This window comes from Chanodichthys erythropterus, chromosome 5 (genome assembly GCF_024489055.1).
Source record: "Chanodichthys erythropterus isolate Z2021 chromosome 5, ASM2448905v1, whole genome shotgun sequence".
NCBI classification, from domain to species: domain Eukaryota; kingdom Metazoa; phylum Chordata; class Actinopteri; order Cypriniformes; family Xenocyprididae; genus Chanodichthys; species Chanodichthys erythropterus.
In genome coordinates, this window is record NC_090225.1 from 30,364,285 (window position 1) to 30,380,734 (window position 16,450).

The 16,450-nt window shown below is 38.8% G+C and overlaps 1 protein-coding gene across 4 annotated transcripts in view; it reads right to left on the reverse strand.

Annotated features, from left to right (window-relative positions):
- The window catches only part of mlip (muscular LMNA-interacting protein), a 61,490-nt gene that overhangs the window by 13,606 nt on the left and 31,434 nt on the right, over positions 1 to 16,450 (reverse strand). The window contains exons 7-12 of one of the 4 annotated variants that reach the window (XM_067386865.1): positions 10,096 to 10,179; positions 9,929 to 9,988; positions 9,427 to 9,477; positions 8,227 to 8,271; positions 5,180 to 5,311; positions 3,013 to 3,053 (exon numbers count right to left, since the gene is read on the reverse strand). In XM_067386865.1, coding sequence (XP_067242966.1) covers positions 3,013 to 3,053; positions 5,180 to 5,311; positions 8,227 to 8,271; positions 9,427 to 9,477; positions 9,929 to 9,988; positions 10,096 to 10,179 — 413 coding nt within the window. Of the gene's footprint in view, positions 1 to 3,012; positions 3,054 to 5,174; positions 5,312 to 5,493; positions 5,569 to 8,226; positions 8,272 to 9,426; positions 9,478 to 9,928; positions 9,989 to 10,095; positions 10,180 to 12,394; positions 12,534 to 15,949; positions 16,119 to 16,450 lie in introns of those variants that run through there. The other 3 variants (XM_067386866.1, XM_067386864.1, XR_010895233.1) reach the window with 3 other exon arrangements.

The window sequence follows — 16,450 nt, forward strand, 5'->3', positions numbered from 1 at the left end:
TCAAACTTAATCAATACATTTCCTTTAGACATAAGCCAAAATGTGGCTTAATGTATGTCACTACAGTGTAGGGTAAGTTACTCTAAAAAAAAATAATAATAATAATTAATTAATAGAGGAAGTACAGAGTGCTTAGATTACTGTACTTATTAATCTGGTAACACTTTAGAGTACTGTTCCATCATTAATGAATAACTACACTAACACAATATTAATATTCTAGTAACTGCTATTAACTAACAAGAAACTCTGATGAATGAATTAGTAAGTAATAGCTCTCAGTTGAATGTGGTTGTTCACTGTTAGCTAATCAGTAACTATTATTATTTACATTCCTCCCAGAGGACTACTAAGACCTACTATATACAAGCTCAAAATTTATGTGAATAATGCATAATGTATAATTAATTCTAAAGTAAACATCGTGTTAAACTACAAGTAACTCAAACATGATCAAATCCTTTCATTTTAATTATTTGGAACAGAATTCTAAAGTGAAAAACACATGAATATGTAAACTAATGATGAAATCACTGTAAAAGTGAAGTTTTTCTAAGGTTTTGGATGTTAATGACTCAAGTGTTACAACATCCTTCTAAAGGAATTCGTAAATATTTGAAACAGTTCTAATAATTTCTACCCAAGATAATTTTTACTAATATAAATTTCTTGTGAAATAAATGCATGTAGATTTTCTATTGCATTGCATTGTGACATATAGTATCAAGATCCTTATCCTCTATCATTTTCTCCATAATTTTAAAAAGGAAATTTTACATTTTTCAGAATTTCTTTTGGCTTGTCCTTCCTCCCAGTCTTTGTCTTAATTAATTTTTTATCTGTCTGTGGAAAAAGTGTGGGCCATTCTACAGAATTGGTGTAAACTGCTGTCCCACAACCAAAAACACATTTAAAAAGCATTTAAGTATTCAAATCTTAGATGTTTACTAAGATACTTTTATTATCTATTGAATCCCACAATATTTAAAATATCAGTAAGATTATTATATATAAAGTCATCATTTATTGGGTACTTTCAGTTGTAAGGTATTTGTCCCGAACCCTAAACTACGGAAGAGGATTAGGGCCAAGCAATAATAATAAAAAAAAAAAACATCTCGAGATTAAAGAAAAACAAGATCAAATGTTGAGAATAAACTCATTTAATTAAGAGAAAAAAACTTGTTAAATTTTGAGAAAAAGTCGAAATAAAATGTTGAGAATAAACTCGTTAAATTACGAGAAAAAAGTTGTTAAATTACGAGAACAAATTCATTAAATTATGAGAAAAAACACATTGTTTCAAGAAAAAAGTCGAGATAAAATGTTGAGAATAAACTCATTAAATTATGACTTTATTCTCAACATTTTATCTCGACTTTTTTCTCGAAATATAACGAGTTTGTTCTCATAATTTAACAACTTTATTCACATAATTTAATGAGTTTATTCCCAACATTTTATCTCGACTTTTTTCTCGTAATTTAACAAGTTTTTTTCTCGTAATTTAATTACTTTATTCTCAACATTTTATCTCAACGTTTTTCTCGAATTTAATGAGTTTTTTTCTCGTAATTTAATGAGTTTATTCGCAACATTTTATTTTTACTTTTTTCTCGAAATTTAACAAGTTTTTTTTCTCATAACTTAACGAGTTTATTCTCAACATTTTATCTCGACTTTTTCTCGAAATTTAATGATTTTTTTCTCGTAATTTAATGAGTTTATTCGCAACATTTTATTTTTACTTTTTTCTCGAAATTTAACAACTTTAATCTCGAGATGGTTTTAATTTTTTATTATTGCTTGGCCCTAATCCTCTTCCGTACTAAACCCTGAATTTCAACTTGTTTTTAAAAATATTTTTGATTTTGATTTTTTTTTTAAGTGAACAAAAATATATTTATTTATTTTTTAAATCATGAAAAGAAAAAAAAAAATGTGCCCTGCATTTTCATGTCACTACCGAAACAGTGTATTAGCGAGATTGGTGAGACTGATTTTAACCACACTTCTACATTTATGATCAGGAAATATTCCTTTATTCTAAAGTAAAGATCATAGTAACCCTCTAGTAATGACTCAAGAGTGACCAAATCCATCAGAAGCAATTTAAGTACTATATTACCCACCACAATTATTTCTTTATATATTGAAAAGGTGCTTAGTTTTCAACACCAGTAAGACTTATTTTGTAAATGGAAAAATAATATGTGTGCATGACCAAAGTCACCTCATTCGAATGGGATGTCAGAAGAAAAGAGAAAAATCTTATTTATTTAGTTTTTGTGTTTAGGGTTAATCAGCATTATAAATAGCTTGATTCGTCTTCTTCTCTCTGAGGGTTCTGCAGCAATATGTTTGGTCTGTCATCAGTGTGATCTTATCTTGTGGGTTTTACATATGTACTGATGTGGGGGATTGCTCATGACATTGGGTTCTAGTGATGCGTGCACTTCCTGATCCCGCTGGAAATGAGTCAAACCCAGCAGGACATGCTGCAGCTCTGAAGAATCATTTCCAGGGGCACATTTCAAATTCCTTCTGAAGTGGGCTACATATGGAATGTTGACCCTTTGATTTGCTTGTTCCTTGATATAAAACCTCAACACATAATGGAAGGGCTGGACATTGTATTCAGACAGACAGATTGATAGACTCTAAATGTCAAAACAATTGGAAAAAAAATAACTGAACGTCTGTGACACTTTTGTGTGTGGTACTGCATATGAACTATTAGTGGCGAAGGGACTCAGGCGATAAACAGAATTTTGTTTCAAAAAAGATGTCTTTTAAGGATAAGTTCACCCTAAAATTATATATAATGGGATATAATGGTCCATATAATGGCAGTGAATAGCGACCAACATAGCGACCAACAAAAAGACACAAAAGGATCACAGAATGATACCATGAGACACGTGTCATATATCCCACATGTTCTGCGGGTATATGATGTGCTTTGGTGGAAAAAAAAAGGCATTTAATGTATTATTTAATGAAAATCCTGACCTTGCTGTTGATCTTCTGTGCTCGACTGAGCCTTCATGAGCCTTCATTAGCGGCCAGAAAAACACACAAGTTGTGAGAAAACAAGATGAAAAAAAAATCCCATAAGAGTATCCATGTATGTTCTTCACAGTCAGAATGACAGTTGAGAGATTTGAATGTGAAGATGTCTTGTTGTGACATCTCAGAGAGGAAAGTAGACGGATTGTATATTTCATGTCGTGTTTTTATCAATCTTAATTTCTCATAACTTGTGTGTTATTTCTAGGTGAGTCGGAGTGAACTGCGGCGCTGAACGCACAGTCGAGGACAGAAGACCAGCAGCCAAGATCAGGAATTTTATTAAATAATACAATAAATTTCCATTTTTCACCAAACCCATTCATCACTTGGAATATATGACACATGTCACATGCTGTGATACTTTTGCATTTTTCTTTTTTTAAAGCTTGATGCTGATCTCTATTCACGGCCATATTCATGGACATTTACAGCATTGCCTACAGTACTGCACATATATCCTTTGAGGTTAGATTCATGCGCTGTGACAGGAGTCACAGGACAAGAATCTAACCACATCAAGAAACAATAGTTGAAAAGTTGAAAAATAAAAGTACAATATAATTGCTAACATGCATTTTAAGCATGCCTCACTAGGTAGGACTTTCCCTTCCTGACCATACCGGCTCAACAGCCTATGCCTGAAAAGCATGTCAGATTGTCAGATGCTGCGTCCTCCTCCATCTAGCGGAGGAAGGAATCTGAAACTGCTTTGTGCATATAGTGTTCAGCACACATTTTGTGGTTGCATTTGAACTGCAGAGCCTAAACTGCATAATTCCTTTAGTAAATCTGATGCTAAAACAATACAGACAGTGTGTGCAAATAATGTCTTTCATTTTAATGCAGAATGAATCACATGGATCTACTGGGACAAAAAGATGCAATTGAACCTATTCAAAAATTACAGTAAGAGGATAGATTAACTAAAATATTTTTTTTATTATTATTGCACTTAATGTTATTTTTAGGCTTTATAGCACATGCATTTAAAAAAATCTAGATGATTTTCTAAAAAAATCTATAATAACCTCCTTCATGTGGCATGTCTATGAATTACATATGTGTCATATACACCCCCTTTTTTGTACATCTGCTCGTTATGAATTCCATACCTTATGCTGAGGTTGTAGCGGTACACAAATGTCACGGCTCGATACGAGTTCAAAAGCAACAAATCCCCAAATGCTAGGTATCTTTTCATTTATTATGAACAGATGTTTTGTGCAAATTACAGTTTGTTCCACCTAGTGGTATTTAGTCATTTAAAATGCAACATCTGTTTTCAAACTTATTGGTTTGATTAACATGTTGTTTGTAGCCTGTTGTCATTTTCTTTGCACATGAGTGTTCATTAACATGCGGTGACAATGATGGATGCATTACTCTTATTCAAGAAAGATGAGCATGAAAGAGAAAAAGAGCCTACTTCACTTTTTCACAAGGAGACAGCGAGTGAACCGGCACCTGCTTCCCATTTCCGGGACACACTTATTTCATAACTGGACTGTAGTAGTGACACTTCCACCACACAAATCGGCACAATGCCAAAAGATATGGTCTCATTATAACAGCAGAAACAACTTAAAATACTCCATCATTTATGGTCAAACATAAGAGTAAGACATCATTCACAAAATTATAAAGGGACAAAAATAAAACATTATGAAAAAAAAACAAAAAAAAAAACAGGATGCCGCTTTGTGCCATTTCCTTTGCTTGACGTTTGTGGTGCGTGTCACAAAAATTAATCGAAACTCAGCCTATGTGCTATTAGCAAGCTCTTGTGTGCCATTTGAACTCTTGTTTTGGGTTGGTGCATAGATTGTCTCTTCTTCTGCGCTTTTTCCTGTTGTGGCGGTTAGCAAACAGTGTTGCATTACCGCGCACACCCCCTTCTGGATTGGAGTGTGGATCACATGTGACTGACTGTATTCGTCGTCTGACTGTATGCACCGAACTGTGACGGTTCATTACAAATACATGTACCGTTACACCATTTTGCAACATGAAAGATATCTTCCCACATTCATTCTGCATGTGATGACATATGCTGTTAGTTTGATTTTGAGTTTTTGTTGACGGCGCATGAATCTTCAGAGAAACGCACCTTGTACTGGTAACGACTGGATTTGTTCTCTTGAAGGTTCTTGAAAGGATTTGGGTGGAATTCTTCATCATGTTGTTTATCATCTGTAACTCTGAATGTTGCAGTAAGTGGTCTAATAACTCCAGGCTTTGTCTAAGACAGATAAACAAGAAAAAAATATATACAAATCAATAATTTCCAAAATAAGCTAAAGATTTCAACAGCCAACACCTAGTATGTGTCGTCTAGAACAGCAATGTGCTCTGCTCTCTGCTCACAGCCTTAGCAGTGATTCACAATTAAACATATGAATTACATTCAACGATATGGAATACCTTTCAAACTAATCCTGGCTTCCTTTGGCCTAGAAAATCCTTTATCTCACGGAATGCTTTTCCTATTGTTTTCTCCTGTTGGGTATGGAATGTCTTAGATACAAAACCAAAGTGTTCAAAAATACAGTATTTTTGGAAATATTGTTAATGACAATTTTTTGTTACTGCATTTGTGTGTTTAAATATTTCAGTAGGTGTAATTTACTTTACATAACAGATCTTTCTGGTTCTCAAATGCAATTGGCTGAGAGCTGTGTGATATTCCTTAAGTATTGTACTATTTCACCATTTGTATCACTCTGCGTGCGGTTGAGCAAATCCACCATATATTTTACAAATACTACTGTTGTTGTGTCACGGAATGTAGTCCATTATTTATTGTGATATGAAGATGTAACACTGAAAGTTACAGTACATTATTACACCATTAGATGGCGGCTTTATGAGTGAGACAGTAGCAAATTGAAAGGGACTGGTTGTAAAGAAGGAACTTGTTTTAGGGCTGTAATGGGCTGAAATGTCTTTTTTTTTAAAGACAAAGATCTCACTTTCCTAAGCAGACAGCAAACTGATTTTTTTATAATGTGTATAATATTATGGACACTTGAGAACTGAAGAATGAATGCTGAGGTAGATGCAGGTACTCATTTAGTCAATCACTCTCTCATAATACCATGATACTCTACTCTACATATTATAATAAGCTTCAATGTATTTATTTACACAATTGTGCCGTCGAACTGTTGTAAAAATGCAATATCACACTCATACCCGAGCGATATGGCTGCATATCAGCACGCTGTGATTACCAAGGAATATTGTTCATACAATTATTTACAAACCCGATTCCAAAAAAGTTGGGACACTGTACAAATTGTGAATAAAAACAGAATGCAATGATGTGGGAGTTTCAAATTTCAATATTTTATTCAGAATACAACATAGATGACATATCAAATGTTTAAACTGAGAAAATGTATCATTTTAAGGGAAAAATAAGTTGATTTTAAATTTCATGGCATCAACACAAGGCCATGTTTACCACTGTGTGGCATCCCCTCTTCTTTTTATAACAGACTGCAAACATCTGGGGACTGAGGAGACAAGTTGCTCAAGTTTAGGAATAGAAATGTTATCCCATTCTGAAAGATCTGGACTGCAAGCTGGCCATTTCAGTACCCGGATCCTTCTTCTACGCAGCACTGATGTTGTAATTGATGCAGTATGTAGTCTGTCATTGTCATGTTGGAAAATACAAGGTCTTCCCTAAAAGAGACCACGTCTGGATGGGAGCATATGTTGTTCTAGAACTTGGATATACCTTTCAGCATTGATGGTGCCTTTCCAGATGTGTAAGCTGCCCATGCCACACGCACCCATGCAACCCCATACCATCAGAGATGCAGGCTTCTGAACTGAGCGTTGATAACAACTTGGGTTGTCCTCGTCCTCGTCCTCGTCCTCTTTAGTCCGGATGACATGGCGTCCCAGTTTTCCAAAAAGAACTTCAAATTTTGATTCGTCTGACCACAGAACAGTTTTCCACTTTGCCACAGTCCATTTTAAATGAGCCTTGGCCCAGAGAAAACGCCTGCGCTTCTGGATCATGTTTAGATATGGCTTCTTTTTTGACCTACAGAGTTTTAGCCGGCAACGGCGAATGGCACGATGGATTGTGTTCACCGACAATGTTTTCTGGAAGTATTCCTGAGCCCATGTTGTGATTTCCATTACAGTAGCATTCCTGTATGTGATGCAGTGCCGTCTAAGGGCCGAAGATCACAGGCATCCAGTACGGTTTTCCGGCCTTGACCCTTACGCACAGAGATTGTTCCAGATTCTCTGAATCTTTGGATGATATTATGCACTGTAGATGATGATAACTTCAAACTCTTCAATTTTTCTCTGAGAAACTCCTTTCTGATATTGCTCCACTATTTTTGGCCGCAGCATTGGGGGAATTGGTGATCCTCTGCCCATCTTGACTTCTGAGAGACACTGCCACTCTGAGAGGCTCTTTTTATACCCAATCATGTTGCCAATTGACCTAATAAGTTGTAAATTGGTCCTCCAGCTGTTCCTTATATGTACATTTAACTTTTCCGGCCTCTTATTGCTACCTGTCCCAACCTTTTTGGAATGTGTAGCTCTCATGAAATCCAAAATGAGCCAATATTTGGCATGACATTTCAAAATGTCTCACTTTCAACATTTGATATGTTATCTATATTCTATTGTGAATAAAATATAAGTTTATGAGATTTGTAAATTATTGCATTCCTTTTTTATTCACAATTTGTACAGTGTCCCAACTTTTTTGGAATCGGGGTTGTACATCCAGCTACAGTGTTCATAATTTATGTAGGATTTTTGTACTTTCACCTTTTTCATGAAGAATATATGCTCTTAGTACACAGCATAATAGTCACGTATTTAATTCTCTCTGCCATTTTGATCAGTCTTTATGTGCACTTCACCAGTTAATTACTCTTCGTCAGCGATGCCATAGAACTATACAGAGCTACCGCAAAAACGGAAGTTCAAACACAACGTTCTGATTGCAGCACGTACTTGTTTCTCTGGCGCATACGATCCATACCCTAAATAGTTAATTTTACAAAATCTCCACTCCATACTGAACTACAAAATGGAGCAGAATCTGAAGTAACATTTTCAATGCAAATAAATATGATGATCAAATGCATTTGATAAAAAAAAAAAAAACATGCTTACCAATGTTTTTTCAGGAGTTACAGAGGGTTGAAAAGGAGAGCTTGCCTAGAAAAAACAAAGATGGCTTTACCCATGACATCTATAAAAGAGTCAGTAATGAAATGCATCTGCATATAAAACTGTGTATATTCTACATTATTTTACATTTGACAATATATCCAATGTATTAAAAAATAGTTTTCAAACAAGTGATTCCACAATATGCTCTTAATTATTATAATATCATTTGAAGTGATTTCATATCACATTCATCTTTGGACCACTCTATGTCTGTAATCTTTTTGGAGTTTGTGATATTCCATTAAATTTTTCTATTGCCAAAATCTGTGGAGCAACAGGAGCAAACTGAATCTCCCAATGCTGTAATTTGTGTATGACAATAAAAACTTGTCCAAGCGAGATGAAATTCTGCTCTCAGAAAGTAAACAACATCTAAAATACCATTATTATAAAGTGAATAATACTTCAATAAAGGTCAGAATACGTGCAGTTTCATACAAATCACTTCTCATCATAAACAAAAAGTTAATGAAGATCCTAGCAATAGAAAAAGGGTCCAGTTTCCAGGTAAGTTGTTGGAATATGTACACTTTATATTCAAAGACATAATGCATTAGCTTAGCATACTGAATGGGTAGTACAAAGTTTGAATAATGTGATTGGATCTGACTGAATAACAGACATTTACTTTGATTACCCATGTTTCTGGAGTGGTGTATTGAGAGCTCAAAATGGCTTGCAGGTCTCTTCTGACAGGATTGTGAACAGCAGGGAAAATGCAGCTAAAACTGCAACTATACAGTTGTGCATTAAGATGACTAGGCTTATCAACATTTAAAAGGAGGGAGAAAATGCTTCCAATATTTTTCCTTGTTGACATCAAAGACTATGCATCCAATTAGTTTTCTCTCTCTTGGATCTAAAATCTAGTTGTGAAATCTGGATTCTTGATTGGCTTGTGTGCTCAGATTCACTGGCACACAAAAAGACTTTGGATAGTAGAATTGGACCTAGACTAAAGCAAAAATTAGGTGTTATCAGAGTCTTACAATAGCAATGTTACAAGAGCTCTGAGAAGGCATTTCAATATGAAGGACTGCAAAATAAGAATATTTCCAGAACTCAGACTTTATTAGTGATTTGTCAGATTTGCCTTTTTCTGACTGTAAAATATGTACAGAAATCAGTGGAAAAACTCACATATCTTGTTTCCCGTCCCAACAGTTTTGGAGATGGTGATGACGTCTGTGACTTTAGAAATTCAGAATAAAAGAGAAAAGAATGATTTAAGAAAGAACTCAGCAGCTCACAATTTCAAAGCAAGTACAGTGAGTCAAAATGGCAAGCTGGGTTTGAACAGCAGGGACTAAAATGCTCCTGGCTAAGATTGATCATGTTAGTCAGAGTGGATGACTGATTTCTTCATCTCGTGTTGCTAACAGAGGTATTGTTTGAAAATAATCAGGAAATTGTAATCAACATGATAATCTATTCTCTTTTTTATTTTATTTATTTTTAATGGATGAGGAAATATAATTTATACTGTAGCTCAGTCAAAGTTTTATTCTTGTGGCAAAGACCAAGATACACTGATTGATACCTAGACAAGCGGTATAATTTATGATTTGGCTGAAAGCGATGCCATTGTGGATAATCAAAATGACGATGAGATAATTCCCAGTGTCAATCTTTAATTACATACCCTTGACGTCTCCACTGCCAAAGACTTCACACTGGCTTTGTTCACATGGTCTGATTGACGCTGAAAAAAAAAAAAGAAAAAAAAAAGATTAAAACATGAAAATTGGTAGATAAATGGAATATTTTTGAAGTCTGCTTTGAGCAGAGTGTATTATGGTGGCAGCTCACCTTTCTGATCGCATCCTCAAGGACTTCATCAATGGTTGCGTACAGTTCTGCAGACTGCTGACGCAACTGCGCAGGAGAGCACATCTGCACACAAACATTGTCTTTTCACACATCAGGCAAGAAATCTAACATTCAAATGTATCACAATACTGGTACAATATCAGAATGTAGTTCATTTTGCTGGACAGTTCACCAAAATAAAAATATATTTTATATATTAAAAAGAGATACTAGTTTTGGAAAGTCCAGGGAATTAAATACTTAAAGGGTTAGTTCAGCCAAAAATTAAAATTCTGTCATTATTTACTTACCCTCATGTTGTTCCACACCTGTAAGACCTTCGTTCATCTTCAGAACACAAATTAAGATATTTTTGATAAAATCTGATGGGTCAGTAAGGCCTTCTAACACTTTCAGTGCCCAGAAAGCTATTAAAGACATATTTAAATCAGTTCATTTGACTACAGTGGTTCAACCTTAATGTTATGAAGCGACAAGAATACTTTTTGTGCTCCACAAAAACAAAATAAAGACTTTATTCAACAATATCTAGTGATGGGCGATTTCAAAACACTGCTTCATGAAGCTTTACGAATATGAAGCTCTAGCGCAAGTTCTGCTGGGAAGACTCAAATGTTACGTCACTTATCAATTCAGATCTAACCAATCATTATCTAACACTTGGAGTATAAAAGATCAGCACTTACGCTTGTCTGAGTTCGCAGATGCTGACGGAAACTTTCAGTTAACGGAGCGTCAGTCGCAAACCAATTTGCTATGTCTTCTAACAGATATACCGTGTGCGATTATTCAGATTCCGAGGAGGATTTCGTTCCACCATCTCCTCTTCCCCTGCGTCGTAGTACGCGCATTCAGTGCCGCGACACCTCATGGGTTCAGTGGCCCTCGGACAAAATAATCAACACTCTCGAGGCTGTCGGAATCCCGGTCAGCCAAGGATTATCCAGAGAAGACTTGCTTCTCATGGCCCAAAATACCCTAGGCAGTCCACCTATCACGGCCGACACCGCTGCTTCAACTTCAGCGCCGTCAGGCCACACCAAACAAGTCGGAAAGAAGAGGGCCGCCAAGTCGTCTTCTCCACATTCAGCCAAAAGATCCTCGCAGTCTGCACGGATAACATCTCCTCCGACCGTTTCCGGACCTGTGGATATTAATTCGCAGCTCATTCAGGTTGTTCAAAGCCTTTCTGACACCGTTAAAGGCTTAGAATCAAAGGTTTCGAAATTTGAAAATTCCTTTGCGTCCTCTAACCTTTCAGCAAATTCTTTTCCAAGCGCTCTAGCAACTCCAACGGATTTTCCTCCACCTGCCGGATTAAACTTTTCATCGTGTGTGCCTTCGACCTCTTCTGCCTTGCCAGCTTCTCTTACGATCCAGACGCCATTCCAACATGCTTCGGCCGTGCCCGCTACGCCAAACTTCAGTCTCTCCACGGCTGTTCCAGCTCAAGAGTTTGGTAGGAGTTTTGTTTCACCTGCTGCAGTAACGGTGTCACCCCAAATAAGAGCTAACATCATCCAAGGTAAGAACATAAACCTGGCAACCTTATTGCTTCCTTCACCTGCAGCTGACAGACAAATGGTTGACTGTGGTGACGTGGCAGTCTTTCTCAAAACGTCCGATCCCAGATTACAACGAAATCTCTCATTTGGCGAATTCGTTATTGCTTTCAGCATCTACCGAGACATTCTGTGCCAAGTGTTCCCAGATCGAAGGGAAGAGCTCGATCTTTACCTAACCATGATGGCGGATTTTAATCAAAGATATGGAGGAACTCTATTTTACGAATATCACAAATCTTTTTCTGCCAAATCCGCTTCTTACATTTGCCTGTACAACACAAAACTGAACTGGTCAGTTACCGACACCGAACTGCTCGTCCGTCATTTTGGCGGTCAAAAGATCTTAGCATGCACTATATGTAGCGCTCACGGACACTCGGCTTCATTCTGCCCTAAAGCATTCGCTACTAAAGACCCGGCCGCTGTCCATAGTGCTGAAAACGTAAGCGCTCCTCTCGACCGTAAAGGTCGCCCTATTGTGGAGTTTAACGGCATTAGCCTATGTAATAATTTCAATGAGTCTGTGTGTTCCTTTTCTCAATGTAAATTTGCTCATATTTGTAGCTTTTGCAAGGATCCACACCCGAAATCAGTCTGCCCTCGCCGGTACAGGCCAGCAACCCGAGGGAAGACCCAAATTCAGAAAAAATTCTGAACAGACACCCATCAACACCTATTAATATTCCAGTCCTCTCTAGCTACCTCTCTTCTCACCCCGATCCAACTTTCGTTGATTACTTAATCACCGGTCTGTCTCAAGGGTTTCGGGTGGGCATCCTTTCCCATCTTACATCTTCTTTTGTGACAAAAAACCTTCGATCCGCTTTATCAGAGCCTGATGTGGTTTCAGCTCTGTTAGAGAAGGAAGTAAATAAAGGTTACGTTATTGGCCCTTTTGCTTCTCCTCCCTTTTCTCCTTTTCGGATCAATTCTATCGGCGTTGCTACTCGTAAATATTCTGGTAAAAAACGTCTCATCTTCGACATGTCTTCTCCTCATTCTATTCATACCGCAAGTGTTAACGAACTAATCCCTTTAGCTCCGTTTTCTCTGCATTATGCTTCAGTCGACCATGCCATTCATTTAATCAAGATAGCCGGTCAAGGCGCTTGGCTGGCTAAAGCCGACATTACTGATGCTTTCAAGACTATGCCCATTCACCCCTCCGACTGGGCATTATTCGGCGTTAGATGGGAATCAAAATTTTACTTTGCAGTGAGGCTCACGTTCGGGTGTAGAAGTAGTCCCCATATTTTTAATTCTCTTTCTGAAGCCCTGTGTTGGATCCTGCTAAACGCCTGTAAACTTCCATTCGTTTTACATTTGCTCGACGATTTTCTGCTGATCGATTTTCCTTCTTCCCAATCTTCAATTCTCGACACGCTTAAGCAAGTTTTTAGTGATATCGGCGTTCCCCTTTCAGAGGAAAAAACCATGGGCCCCTCAACTTCGCTAGAATTTCTCGGCATCTTACTCGATACTGTCAACATGCAAGCCTCTCTTCCAAACGAGAAGCTTTTACGAATTAGGGAGTTTCTGGAAACTCTTTCTTCGTTACCTTCCGTATCTAAGCGCGACATGCTTTCTCTGCTCGGTCACTTAAATTTCGCTATGAGTATTATTCCTCAAGGCAGGACATTTATTTCTCGGCTGTTAACTCTCGCGCACTCCGTGCCAAAATTAAGCGACCCAATTCAGGTAGACGAAGGGTGTTTGTCTGATCTCAGCTTTTGGTCTCGCTTAATAAATCATTGGAACGGTATTTCCTTTTTCTATAATGATGTTCCTGAATCATCCATAGATTTGCAATTGTTCACTGACGCTGCCCCCTCTATCGGTTTCGGGGGGTTTTTAAAGGGCAATGGTTTGCCGAGGAATGGCCAAAAGCATTTCCCAAGCCTGAATCAGGTTCCGTCTCTTCCGCTCTTCATGAAATCTACCCTTTGGCGGTAGCCAGTGTTCTCTGGGGCTCCGAGTGGTCTCGCAAACGTATTATGATGTTTTGCGATAACGAAGCCACGGTCGCTATCATCAACAAAGGTAGATCTTCCTCTCTGTTGATCATGCCAGTTCTAAGACGTTTAATTTGGCAATCCGTCGTTCATAATTTTATTATTTTGGCCGCGCACATTCCTGGTCACCGTAATATCATTGCTGACTCTCTTTCTCGCTTTCGTTTCCAGGCTTTCAGACGGCTCTGCCCTTCAGCCAATCAGGATCCAACACCATGCCCTCCACTAGCAAGGATCATATTAAATTAGACCAATTGCTCAAATCGGCTAGTCACTATATCTCCAAAGGCGTGGCTCCTTCCACACTTAAAGCTTATACTTCAGCATGGTCTTCATTTCTTATGTTTTGTTTTTCCCTTCAGATTTCTTTATTTCCCATTCTAATATCGACCGTCTGTGCTTTTCTAGTTCACAATTTTGAAAATCGCAAACTTAAAATTTCTTCCATCCGTAGGTCGCTCGCAGGCATTCAATTTTATGCAAGATATTTTAATCCTAATTACCCAAGTCTTTTCTCCGTGCCATCCATTCGCTTATTACTCAAAGGGATGGCTAACTCGTCCAGCAAACCTCCAGATCACCGCCTTCCAATTACTTTGTCTATTTTACAAAGATTAATTCTTTCCATCCGCAATGGTCTCTTTTCCCCTTATATTAACATTTTGCTGGAAGCAGTGTTTCTATCAGCCTTCTACGGTTTCATGCGCCCAGGGGAATTTACTTCAGATTCTAAACATTTCAATCCTGCCCTTGGTCTGTCTTTTTCTGATTTAGGTTTTTCACCCAATTTCTTTACTCTTTTTCTGAAGCATTCTAAGAATGATTCTCAAGGATCTGGTGTCACTCTAACCTTTTCTAAACTTAATAACAGCTTCTGTCCTTTCAATTCCATGATCAAATATCTCAAAGTCCGGCCTAAAACTCTTGATCATTTTCCCCTTTTCCTCTTACCTGATGGAGCACCCCTCACTAAAGCTTGGTTCAGGACTCATTTAGCTACCACCATAGAAAGCTGCAGCCTTTCCCCCTCGCTATATACTGGTCACTCTTTTAGGATCGGGGCTGCCACCACAGCAGCCCAACGAGGAGTTTCATCTTCAGCCATCAAGCTCCTGGGCAGATGGTCCTCCTCTGCATTCGAATCCTATATTAGACCAGATTCTAAAACCATCCTCGAAGCTCAACAAGCTCTCTCAAGTCAAGTTTAAGGTAAAATCATGCAAATACTGGTGGTGGTGTTTTCGTATTTCATTTAATCATTTCCAGCTTCTATAGCTGTTCAATTTTTGGGGGCTCGTGCGGCCTCATCTCTGTGTGGCCTATCGTGGCCGTGTGACCCATTGCGGCTTTGTCTCTGTGTGGCCGATCGCGGCCTCGTCTCTGTGTGGCCTATTGTGGCTGTGTGGCCCATTGCGGCCTTGTCTCTGCGTGGCCGATCGTGGCCTTGTCTCCGTGTGGCCTATCGTGGCTGCGTGGCCGATCACGGCCTTGTCTCTGTGTGGCCTATCGTGGCTGTGTGGCCGATCGCGGCCTCGTCTCTGTGTGGCCTATCGTGGCTGTGCGGCCGATCGCGGCCTTGTCTCTATGTGCCTATCGTGGCGTGTGGCCGATCGCGGCCTTGTCTCTGTGTGGCCTATCGTGGCTGTGTGGCCGATCGCGGCCTTGTCTCTGTGTGGCCTATCGTGGCTGTGTGGCCGATCGCGGCCTTGTCTCTGTGTGGCCCATCGTGGCCGTGTGGCCGATCGCGGCCTTGTCTCTGTGTAGCCTATCGTGGCTGCGTGGCCGACTGCGGCCTCCTCTCCGTGTTGCTTGTTTTCCTTGTCGCTCTCTTCCTTTTACGTTTTAATATGTTTTTCTCTGTTTCAGGAACTGCAAGATTCTTCTCGGGTGGGTATTCATTCCCCCTCACAGTTTTGAGGGGAAGTGGGCTCCGTCCCGGCAGTCACGTCTCACCACCATTTTTGGGGGTTGGCTACGCCCCTGCCTTCAGCTTCAGGCAGGATACGCAACGTCTGCAACCCTCAGTATCGTGAGCTACGGACGGGGCCTACGCCAAAGATCACAAACTTTCTATATATTCTGCTTACCGTTTGGTAATAAATATCAGTGTTACGTCATTTTGCCTCCTGAGTCTTTCTGGTAGAAATGAAGCTCTAGCGCAAGTTCTGCTGGGAAGACTCAAATGTTACGTCACTTATCAATTCAGATCTAACCAATCATTATCTAACACTTGGAGTATAAAAGATCAGCACTTACGCTTGTCTGAGTTCGCAGATGCTGACGGAAACTTTCACCTCCATCCTCCCCACCACCACCAGGATGGTCCCTGTCCATACTCCTCGGGGGTTGGCTACGCCCCTGCCTTCAGCTTCAGGCAGGATACGCAACGTCTGCAACCCTCAGTATCGTGAGCTACGGACGGGGCCTACGCCAAAGATCACAAACTTTCTATATATTCTGCTTACCGTTTGGTAATAAATATCAGTGTTACGTCATTTTGCCTCCTGAGTCTTTCTGGTAGAACTTTTGTTTCGAATCAGTGGTTCAGAGCATGTATCAAACTGCCAAAGTCATGTGATTTCAGTAAACGAAGCTTCGTTACGTGATAAGTGTTTCAAAAGTTCAATGGTTCACCACTGGGGGGCGTGACTTTGGCAGTTTGATACACGCTCCAAACCACTGATTTGAAACAAAAGATTCATAAAGCATCGAAGCTTCACAAAGCAGTGTTTTGAAATCGTCCATCACTAGATGTTG